The sequence below is a fragment of the Oreochromis niloticus genome, linkage group LG3 (genome assembly GCF_001858045.2).
Source record: "Oreochromis niloticus isolate F11D_XX linkage group LG3, O_niloticus_UMD_NMBU, whole genome shotgun sequence".
NCBI lineage: Eukaryota > Metazoa > Chordata > Actinopteri > Cichliformes > Cichlidae > Oreochromis > Oreochromis niloticus.
The window spans coordinates 26,181,780-26,193,846 of NC_031967.2; the positions used below are offsets into that span (position 1 = coordinate 26,181,780).

General features: G+C 36.9%; 3 protein-coding genes across 3 annotated transcripts in view; 1 reads left to right on the forward strand and 2 right to left on the reverse strand.

Moving 5' to 3' along the window:
- LOC102080244 (uncharacterized) lies at positions 1–6,469 on the reverse strand. Its single transcript, XM_019354126.2, has 10 exons — positions 6,463–6,469; positions 5,098–5,364; positions 4,697–4,975; positions 4,013–4,294; positions 2,296–2,311; positions 2,121–2,206; positions 1,920–1,970; positions 471–530; positions 183–242; positions 1–29 (listed from the first exon to the last, which is right to left on the reverse strand). Exons 1-10 carry the CDS (start codon positions 6,467–6,469, stop codon positions 1–3), a joined length of 1,137 nt encoding a protein of 378 aa, XP_019209671.2.
- Positions 1–12,067, forward strand: part of LOC112846236 (low affinity immunoglobulin gamma Fc region receptor III-like) — a 700,124-nt gene that overhangs the window by 268,914 nt on the left and 419,143 nt on the right. The window lies entirely within an intron of this gene.
- Positions 6,052–12,067, reverse strand: part of LOC109198766 (Fc receptor-like protein 5) — a 22,677-nt gene continuing 16,661 nt past the window's right edge. Inside the window, exons 20-22 of the mRNA XM_025904758.1 lie at positions 7,719–7,798; positions 6,350–6,385; positions 6,052–6,160 (exon numbers count right to left, since the gene is read on the reverse strand). Of these exons, the coding sequence (XP_025760543.1) occupies positions 7,758–7,798 (41 nt within the window). The 3' untranslated portion in view covers positions 6,052–6,160; positions 6,350–6,385; positions 7,719–7,757. The remainder of the gene's footprint in view (positions 6,161–6,349; positions 6,386–7,718; positions 7,799–12,067) is intronic.

Here is a 12,067-nt window from a genome sequence, read left to right on the forward strand (position 1 = left end):
CTATTTTGTTTCTGCAGGAGCTGGTTTCCCTGCAAAGAAATGATTTGTCAAATGTCATTGTTACTGCCTCCTTGTTCAAAGTGACAACTTGATTTATTTTTACAACTTTTCCTTCTTGTGTAAAAATAATTAAAACTCGGAGCAAACATGAAATTAGGTACTTATTTGATTACTTTACTTACCTTTGTGTCTCTTCGGTTTCGCTTTATTGTAATAGACCTGTGTGTACAACAGGCTGTCATCTAAAAGAAGATGGAGAGATGATCAGGATAAAAAGCCTCAGTTCAACCCTCCTCCATCCCTGGTCATTAAAGTCAGTGACTCTACAATCCAGTGAGGGATATTTATGTATTTATGTATCTGATATCATCACTACCCTCTTAAAATGATGAAGTAATGCTGTAGTCAATGAGGATTGCTTGATGCATAAAAAACAAGAAAAAAATTACATATCTTATTACTTTACTCACTGTTGTCTTTCTTGGTTTTAGCTCTATCGTGGGAGACCTGTGCATACAACACACTGTCATCTGAAAGAGGATGGACAGATGATCAGGATAAAAAAGGGTGAAGTGTGTTAATTTTTCATTACATTTATATCTCTGTCAGTCGACACCACACTGATCACATAAACCTATTGAAGGTCTATTAAAGATGAGATGTTTCTGTCATGTTTAAAAACCTTTTCTATAAAAAACTGTTAGCCTTCAACTCAGTGTCACATCAGCTCAACCCTCCTTCATCCCTGCTCAGCACGACCCTTCCACTGAGCTCAAATCCAAACCTTAAGGATCACTCTTCACTTTTCCTCCATCTCTGTCAGAATCTACATTCCAGTGAGGGAATGTAGCTCATACCATTTATGTCCTTTGAAAACAATAATCTGATCTAATCAACAGACTCCTCACATGTTTTTCTATTCTCCTATTTCTGTAACAGGATTGAAATCAATTACCTGCAAGGCGTGTAGGTTAAAATATTACAATTACAATAATATAATCATGTTTATTACATGTCTACATACCTACATGCTACATAGTACAGAGGGAAGAACAAAGTAATTTTATTGAACTATACCAACATATAAAAAAGAAAAGGCAACATTTATTATTATTAAGAGAAAAAAAACAGCTCAAACCGACATAACACAGAGTGAGATAAACATCAAGGATATCAGTTTGTCTGATTAGGAAACATAAATCCGTCTGAATCCGTTTTAACTGCTTTGGTGCAAATCAAAGTGACAAGAGGTGCACTGGAGAGGCAACAACAAGGCAACTGCCAAAAAATAAGTGTTTGTACAGGTGGTGGCCACAGGTCATCGCTCTCTCCTGATCCCTCCTGACTGATTTTTCTCTAGTTTTCCTTTGTGCTACTGTCCACCTGAGTGGCACGTTGCTGGGCTGTGGTATTAGTTAAGGATGTTAGGCCCTCAGGTTATAAACTGGGAGTCTGTTTCTTACAGTTTGACCAGACACATGCACATGCTGCTTGGTTAAAGTCCTTATGGCTCAGATGCTCAGCTCTGCTTGTGTTACAGATCATCTCCTAGTATGTCACAGCACTTTTCTGAGAGGGCACTAAATGTGTCGTCCTGAACGAGCTGGTCTACCTGGACTGGAGGTACTGTACCATCTCATACTACCAGTAGTAACAGGAACACCAGCAAAAAACAAAACTAGAGAACAATCAGTCAGGAGAAATGAGACAGATTCATAAAACAGATTCACAGTGGTTTACGCTCTGTAGGACAGACTGGTCTTAAAGTTGAACTGACCCTGTGTTACACCAGAAGGACCAAGTGTCCAACTTCTTTCTTTTTTCTTTTCTGTGTGCTGTGCAACTTATTTCCTAAACCTCCATGTTTAAACATAAATAATCACAGTCTACATACTTCTGTGCTACTGTATCTACTTTACCATTATGTGTGTCATCATGGTCTTTGATTGATTCATAAACACAAGCATCACCTACAAAAACAAGCCAATGTTAGATTAGTAATTGAAATTCTTTTGAATGGATTTGATTATATTTTAAATCAAACTAGAAACAGATAAATTGGACTTTGAGTTTAAATAAATAAAGCAACAACAATAAAGCTTGTCATGGATCAGGCTGACCTTGAAGAGTAGAAGCATGTCGACTGTGTTGAGCTTCATCCTTGATCATGTGGTTCATAGCAGAGCTCTGATTTGTGCTCCGAGTCCTTTTAGAAAAAAACAGTAGTAAAACTGTAGATTTAATAAGAAACACAGGATGTAGTTCTAGTACAGGAGAGGGGAGATTTTAACCAACCTGGTAAAGAATGAATCTGGAAGAAAAGAAAATTGCAGTGTTATATAATAAATTGTTCTGGTACATGGAGCTTTGAAGATACATCTGTGAATTTTATTATTTACATCATATTCAGTTCAGATAATGGTCTCACCCTTTGATTGTTTGAAGCGACACAACAGCAGCAGAAGAAGAAGAATCAGTAAAATTCCACAAACAAGTCCAACAATCAAAGGAGTGAGAAATGAAGAGCTTTCAGGCTCAGGTGCTGCTGTAATAATAACAGGTTTTAACTAGATGTATTTATGCAGATTTATCCACATAATTTTCTTGGGAACATTGTAAAACCTAAAATATAGTACTATTTACAATATCACTATTCCTAATAAAAAGTGAAAAGATTGCACTTGTTTTACACCATCCTGCTCTCTGGTGATTATTTACCTTAATAGTGATACAAACGAAACTTTGATCTGAATGTCCCATCACCTGTTCATCGCTCCTATCTCATATCATTTTGATTAGTTTGTCATTTCTATGGAAAATCACATGAGAAAGAAAAATGTATCTTCTCAGCCTGTAGTAGGACTGGACTGGACAAGAAATTGGCCGTGGCATTTTTGGCCCAGGTGGCCCAGCGTGATGTACGCATCATACATACTTAGACATGTGATAGTTCACTATTAGCAGTGGCTGATGGTCAAAGTAGGCATTCATTTGACTGGAATCCTTGAATCTCGCTTCCTAATTATATCCCTCATCTACTTTTTTATGGCTGGTGCGAGCAAGAACAGCTTCCTGAGCCTATGAAACCTGGTTACTGGATGTTGCTGGCTCCAGGACTTGAGGGACATATTTAGGAAGGGAGAGACTCAAAGATTCCGGTAAAAATGAATGGCTACTTTGAGCACGAGTCACTGCTGATAGCTAAAGTGTACATTTAGTTAGCAATCATGGTAGACTCAATGGACCAAAAATGCCAAGGTTGATTTTTTTGTCCCAGTCCAGCCCTGCCTGGAGCCCAGAGTAACAGGATCTCCTTCAGTGACAGAAAGGACCAGGATAGGTTCCAGCTAATGCAGTGCAATATACAATTACTTATACTGCATGGCAACTGAGCCATGAAGTCTAAGACTAGTAAAACGTACCTTTTGTCCATGTAATTTATAGTGTTTCCTGTTGCTATAGTAACTAGAGCAAAGATTTTCTTTAAACAGACAAAATATTTTGATTGACACTTGGTAATTCAAATACAGTTGATGTCAGTTTTGCAGAGAAAAAAAGACTATACTGCTACTTTATCATCTTGCATTTACACAGTAAAGATGGCACTGTGCTGGTGAAAAACTTTGAAAATGTTTATATTCAGAAGAGCATTTGCATTTGTCTGCAGCCAGTGTGAATTTTTAACAATAACAACTATACAGTAGATATGGAGCCAGACTATATGTAGAATCATATCGTCATCTAAATATTGTCTAGAGAACAAAATGAAGTAATCACTCCAGTCTGCTGAAAACTGCTGTGCACTTTTTTGTCTTTCTTTATACCTGTAGTCTCAGGTGTAAATACACTTTTCTTTGAATGTTTTGTAGATTTTTATTTATACTCCCACTGTGTGTCTTTTTCATGTATTTCACATCTAATAATTATCTCCTCTGCTCTGTATATCTGAAGCCAGATATGTTGTAGATTCATAATAGTCATGTTTGTTTGTTCATGTTCAGAAAAAACTCACCAGTTTTCCTAATCCTGACTGACTGGCTGTCCTCTGTGTAGTAAACTGGGTTTCCTCTTCCTCCTCTGCACCTGTAGAGTCCTTCCTGTGAGACACTGATTTGTCCATTTGAGTGGAAAACTGCATCTTGTGTGGTCAGGGCTTCAGAGGATTTCTCATCTCTGTACCAGTAGTATTTCCATCCAGATGATGATGATGGGTTCACAGAGCAGGTCAGGGTCACACTGCCCCCTACTGGAACAGCTGTGTTATCAGCTCTCAGTTTGGCCTTTGGTTTATCTGCTGTTCAGTTTAGACAAAGACACAAAGAAAATATACATTAAACCCAACACAGAAGTCAAGATCACACTGCCCTGTTGTATGCCTCATTTTACTTCTTGTATACCACCTCTTAAATTTCCAATTTCCAAAAACACACAGGAAGGAATGAGGCCAAATTGAAATGGTGTAAGTGCAATTATTTTTATTTTTTTTTAACTCACCATGATAAAAGAGGTGTGTCACGAACTTAATTAGTTAAGTTCAGGAGACAAAGTGGTGACAAACTGTCTACAATGAGGCTACTATCAGCTGCAGCTCTTTGTCTGACTAACAATGGAACATGCTTTGTAGACCATTGAATTCATCCTGTGCTGACCATTATGACATTTGTCAAATGGAGATCACACAACAAACATGACTTACTTGATCCTGACAATGTGAAGGCTTCACTCCACTCTGTTGAAGAATATGAGTCATCTCTGCGTCGACTCTTACACATGTAGTCTCCACTGCTGGACTCAGAAACTCTGAATGTCACATCATTATTGTGTGTCCACTGTGTGGGTGTCCTGGGTCCTCTCCATTCATACTCCCACTCAGTGGTTTCACCTCCTTCCTGCACCTCACATGTCAGAGTGATCGTCTCACCTCTGAATATCTGAGGCCAGTTGGGTTGTTGTTTTACAACAACTTTATTGGAAACTGTTTACACATATTAACAGTTGAGATACAAACAGAAACATGAAATCAACACAGAAAACTTCACATTGTATGTTTGATAATCATGAGTGAATGTATATTTCAAACTAAATGACTGAACTCACAGGTTATCTCAATGGTGACATCATCACTTGAATCAGTGTAGTAAACTGGGTTTCCTCTTGTTCCTCTGCAGCTGTAGATTCCTCCTTGAGATACTCTGATATCTCTGTTTTGTTGATCTCTGATGTGAACTTCAGCGGTTCTTTGGGTTCCTCTGAACCACTCATATTTCCATCCATCAGAGCTCTGCACAGAGCAGGTCAGTGTCACACTGCCCCCTACTGGTATGATTGTTGTTCCTGCTGTCAGTGTGGCCCTGGGTCTATCTGCTGTTATGAAAGAGGAAGAAAAAAATATGCGTGATTCATTATAATGACATAAGAACATTAAAAACAGTTAATATTTATATTTATATTTGTTGATCTCTAAATAACCACAGTTAATTTTTTTTTCATCCTCTGGCCTGAAGACGTCACAGTTAACGTAAACTAATGCAGTTCACTGTTGAAGGAAACACGATGATGGGTTAAAAGGGATCTTCCTAGTTTTTTGGTTTAGATAACAGAAACATCATCACTTTAAACTTTATGAAGCTTCTTCTGTTTTTTTTTTTTTAGAAATGTAATTAAATGTCACTTCATCCATGATTGCTGTTTTAAAACACACATACTAATGAAAAAATTGCCATGTCTGTCAGTATTGACGCACTGACTTTACTGTGAACAAAGTAACAGGTACAGTTGTTCTGGTTAAAGCTCAAGTTTCAATGACAAATTTAATTAAATGTACTGTATTTATAATTCAGTTGATAATTGAACAGGGATCAAACATTTATGCTGTCAGTCACTGAAGACTTACCTAATACAGTTACAGAGACAGTATTACTGTTCTTTGTGTCACGCGAGCTCACTCTGCTACCAGAGCACTGATATTCACCACTGTTACGTGTAGATGTAATTTGTAATTTGTAGTCTTTTTTTGACCTGTAGGACAGAAATTCTTGACCATCCTTCTTAATTGTGTAATACCAGTCAGTGTCTTTTCTTTCATTCATGTCACATTTGAAGGTAACAAACTCTCCAATGAAAAAACTGGACCAGTTGGGTTCAATAGTTAGCACAGCATCTAGAATCCAACACAACCACAAAGTTAACAAAATTACTATTCAAGGCACAAACTGTGTTTATATTCATAAAATTATAAATATGGTGATGAATAATTAAATAAAAACAAAAATGTGAAGTGCTTAAGACTGAAACAGTAGTTAAGATGAATCTTTACTGAATAAATAAAAAAGTAAAACTGTTCAGTCACCTTGAGTGTGTCCAGTGCAGAGGAGCATACAGAGCACTACAATACAGACAGGAACTTCAGACATTATCAAACTAAAGACACTCACATATGTCTGTGTAGGTTGTCAATCATACAGGTCATGGTAGTGTATTTATGCCATATTTGAGTGTCTAAGGAGCTTGGTGAGAAACTGATTGGAATTCTTTAAGTTTCCTGAAGATGCTTCATGTCTCTGCTGAGAAGCTTCTTCAGTTCTAAAACCAAATGGTGGAGAATCCCAGGTATTTAAACCATAATGGTGGAATCCCTTAACTCAATATTGATCGTGTGCCTCATCACATGAGCCAAGGTGGGAAAAACACTGTGTGTCATTGTCACCAGAGGTTTGACTTTTTTAATTTTTAAAATCCTGTCCTGTCTGAAAGTCTTTGCAATCAGAATTACAATCTGAATACATTTTTCTGTCAAACACATTTTGCTTTTCCAAGGTCAGCTATGAATTTTCTACAGGCTCCTCTGGTTCATATGTTTATCTGTTTGTTACTTTTTATCTATTTGTGTTATTTCAGTTATTACATTATATGTATACAGATACATTAATAAACAATCTTAATGTGGTGTGTGTGTGTGTGTGTGTGTGTGTGTGTGTGTGTGTGTGTGTGTGTGTGTGTGTGTTAGAGAGGGGTGGTCGAGTCTGACTGTGTATGTGTCTCAGTCACAAATTGTACTTGATAATGAGGGTGGGGAGCCACAATAACAGACAGACTGAGATGGATCGGGGAGAAGTGGCCCATTTGCAGCCCTCAAGAGTACCAAAGACCTTCAAGGTTTCAAAATTATTTTGAGACCTAGCTTCACTCTATCCATGTGTCCTACTGAGGTCACCTGACACAAGATGGGAGTAGGGATTGAAGGATTTTCAAAACTGCATTGTAGGTGGCAGACAGTAAGTAACACCACTAGGGTTTTTAGGGTTTGCATTCTCCATCTTTTGGTTTCAGAACTGCAGAAAATTCTCAGATGAGAGGTGAAACGTCTTCACAAAACTTAAAGGAGCCAAGTCACCTTTTCTCAAAGCACCGTAGACACTCAAATATCTCATAAATAAAACACTTGTGGTTGTACCAGTGTCTACTATGATTTATATACATCAAATTATCACTGATGTAGAAACAAACCTTTCTTAGATAAACTAAACCAGCTCCACTCTGATCTGAGTCAGTGCACTAAAATCTAATCCAGTCTACAAACAACCATGTTGGTAACAAACATGAGAGTCCTCTGATCACATGACCTGAAATGGTACAAATGACTGATGCTCTGTTCTTCTTACTAAAACATGTTTATGGATCAGTATGAATCAAACAATAGAAGTCAGTGATGTACTCACAGAATAGGCCCAGCTCACAGAGCAAAGTGGCTCCCATCCTCACATCCAGCAGTGACACGTCTGAAAACTTCTACAACTTTCTGTAAAGAGAGAGAGTGAAGCAGCAGCACAGCAGATACCAAAGAACTGTGAAGGAAACTATATTTTTTTCAACTTCAACTCTCTGCTTCCTTCCTTTTTTCACAGAAATAAAACACCTTAACAAGTTCTGACCACAGCATGACGTGTTTGTACTCTTTTATATTTATTGATGTGATGATGTGAGTGAGCTCAAGCTAAACAGAAATAGTGTTGTTAACCAGAAGTGGGCATGAGGCAAGAGCAAGTCCTGCCCCCTCTCTCAGATTATATCTCTATTACTTTAAAAGTGCTGCAGTATTCATGGTGATGTCAGCTGGGCTGAGTTGCTGAGGCTCATGGGTAATGGTTTTGAAATCAAATAAACTTTAAACATGTGACAAAGGTGTAAGTGTGACATGCTGAACTTGACATTTTACATTTATACTTTAGAGAAGAAGAGGAAGAAAATGGAAAAAAAGTAAAAGCACAATGTTGCTTCAGCCGCATTTACACCTGTTTATTTGTATTTATTTATTATTGTTATTTTAAATGGGTAACTGCTATACACAGATCACAGCCACTTAGCAGTGGGTGTTTCCCTTTTTCAAACTCTGGAAACCTTTTAAGAGACAACACCTCAGATTCACAAGGGGGGGGGGGGTTTAGTAAAGCAGAGGCTGAAACAGTTAATATTTTATCTCAAAATGTCTGGATCAGGCATATCAGATACATAACTGCTACATCATCAGTTTTGTAGCAGATAAATTCATTGCTGTGGTTTTGCTTTTGGCAGAAAGGGAAGTCTTTGACGTGCAGGAGTATACTGAGTATTAATAGGACAAGGTTGTCTAATGTACCTACTGGGGGAAGGGCACCGATTATGTATGCATCCAGGGTGTTTGCAGAGGTCCAGAATTGTACTGTCCCATAGTTTAAAGTCTGCATACTGCTGGGAAATCGGGTGAGTGGAGTCCAGATTATCATTGTTAACACTTGTGCCCTCCTCATATTTTGCTCTCTTTCAAGACCCTTGAGGACAAAAACTGTACACACACAAAATCTGCCATAAAATCCTCATACGACAATATATTTTTGTCTTTTTTTCATACATCACTTAATCAACTTGACACCTTTTTAAAATGATCAGTGTTTTTAAAATGCAACTGTCATCAGCATCAATTACACCTTAATGAAAAGAAAAAGGAAATTCTGTAGGTTTTCCCATTTTGTGCAAGTTTATGAGGAATAAATATTTGGAGTTATCTCTGAACCTCCAGCCTTCAGAGCTAAAAACAGCTCAGGATCATGCTGCCCCCTGCTGGTGCAACTCTTTTATCTGCTGTCAGTGAGGCTTCAGGTCATTGTAGTGTTCAGGCTGCAGTGTAAAGCATAAGGGCAGTCATACTACAGCTACAGTTTGATATAAGCTTAGTAAGGTTATTAATAACCTGCACTGAGTGTTGGGGTCACTTAACTGAAGTCCCTGCATCATTTTAGCCTTGTCACACTCTGCTATGATATCAGAAAGAAATAAACATAAATGAAGTACACATTTAGTGTGGCTGTTCTTCTCTTCCATCTGATGTACCAGTAAATTAGTCATCAGTTGTCTTAGAAAATTGAGCAATCTTGTTGTCTTTGTTTATTGTTACATGCACGGTCAATCATTGACATAGACACAGTAAAACCTCACTCATCCCTCAAGAAAGGGCCAGAAGCACAGCACAGTTCAAGATACTGATCACCACTTTATTTGCTTCAGAGATAAACAACTGTTCCAGGTTCATAAAGACAAATCCACTGACATGAAATTGCATGAATGACATGAAATACATGATAAATTCAAATCCATCCAGCATGTATGGATACTGTAAGTATTCATCAATACTTCTGGGATAATGTAGAAGATCTAATGTGGAAAAAATATGATCATTGCATCTACAGGCTACATCAGTGCCAGTTTTGAAGTCCTTATTAAAAACCTATTTTTATTCCCTGGCTTTTAACTCTGTAGGTGACATTTTTATTAATTTTCTTGCTGTGTCTGGTTTTTGCTATTTTATTACTATATTTATATTTGTATTGTACAGCACTTTGGTCTACCAGGTGTGTTTTTAAAGTGCTATATAAATAAATGATGATGATGATGATGATCTACTGTAACACACCAACAGCTAAATTTAAAACCACATATTCAGAAACTACATACACTACATTTCTTTCTGTTGTTACATGAAATGTAACAACAACCAACTTATTGTAAATGTTAGGGTGAATGAAAACACTGACACAGCCCCTGCATGAAAATGTAATTAGAAAGTTGCCTCACTTATAAGAATGATTTAATAATGGTTGGATCATCAAAATATTTCTACTGATATTTCTATGTAATTTTTTATTACATGAAAGAGAAATTAAAACATTTAAATATAAAAAAAAAAAAATATCTGAGAAACATTTTTAAAACATAGCTATAATGTTACTTCTAAAAACTTTACTAGAAAACGTTGTATTGCATTTTTGTGGCCATAGTTTAAAACTTGATGGTCCATGAATGGTGGGAAATATGGGGGAATGGGAGGTGACAAAGGTCTGATGGTTGAGAATGAGAATTAGTCTTCAGTCACAAGGAAATAAGATGCTCAAACTACTGTCACTTCTCATAGCTCACACAGTTTGGATAGAAAGAATCGTTGACTTTCCACAAGAAGGACCAGCTGGACCTACATCACACAGGTCGCCCATCTTCATACAGAGCATAGGCGGTAAAGCACAGATAAAATATTAAATTCAGAATTCCAGATACATTCTGCTTTAAAATGTATCTGGAAGCACATTAGATGAATGCTCTCTTTCAGGGATTCATGAGCAACACTGAACTTCCGTAAAATATAGTCACACATACTCTCAGTCTGAAACAGCTCTGCAGTACATTAAATTATTGGTGTAAACACACTCGTTCAGTACGTCGTTAAGCAGCTCTTTCATTTGGTCATTCAGTGGATTGATCAGTCAGTGAGTGAGTCAGTGGATTCCCTTTTATTTCCTATGGTAGTCACTTTTGCCTGGGAACACCACAGGTGTAACAATGTTGATTAAAACACTCAAAATTTAATGAAAGATGTGATCATCACTTTTATGTTCAAGTGCATAGTGTGGAGGATATCATAAAGCCTTGAGTCAATCAGATGTAAAGCACAATATTTATGAGTGTTTTAAGTTGTAAACTGGTCAGATTTGACCCGAACACGACAGGAAGATTATAATCACTGTTATGTTCTAATCACACAGCTTCCACAGTCTCTGCATTAAAGTTCATACTGTACCGTTTTCAATATTTTCAGAGCCTCTGATTGTCTCATAGACAGAACAATCACCTACAAGTCAGAGAAAATGAGTCACCACAGGTCTGTGATACTATTGTAAACGCATATAAACAAGTATTCTTGTCATTAACATTTATATTAAGATGAGATGAGATGAGATAAGCTTTAATGTCAGTGTAAGGACAAACATATATTGAACATTGAAAAGTTATTATTACTTATAAATGCTGTACATGATTAAATGTTGTTATTGTCTTAGCCTTGTTTAATTCAACAGTGTTAAAGCTGCAGCAGAGAAAAGCATCAGGATATTTTAAACAAGATAAAAAACTAACCATGAAGAAGAGAGGAGTAGACTTGTTGATTTTCCTGACTGACCCACTGATCATCAGCAGAACCTTTATTAAAAAAATTAAAATAAACTTTTGCATTTCCAAGGTTATGTATTATACATTTTACAGACAGTTTGCAGTTGAGGAATCTTGCCTATTTAAATATTTTACAGAATAAAAAAAAGAAAGAGTCTCACATTTCTTTTTGTAGACCTTTCTGTACAGGAACAGGAGGAAAATAAATATAACTAAAAAAATGAGTCCAGTGATCATCAGAACAAGAAATGAAGAACTGGGCACAGCTACTGCAAATAAGAAAAATGAACTGTTAACTTTAATAAACTGAACCGAACTTAGAAGCTGTTTAAATTCTCAGAGATTTATATCTGCTGTCACTGTCAAATCAGGGAATTTTATACATGTTAGGCATTTGTGTTAACCACAGTATTGTTGAAAAATAACTACATGCCTGTTTTAAGATCATATTATAGTGCAGTAGACAAGGTATCTAGTGTAAAAAACTTTGAATAAGCCACCTACAGTAGGTCATGAAAAATAAAATGTTTTGATCCTGCTCACCTTTAACTGACATCCAGCTCTGTGCTGACTCTCTTCCTGAGTACTGACACTT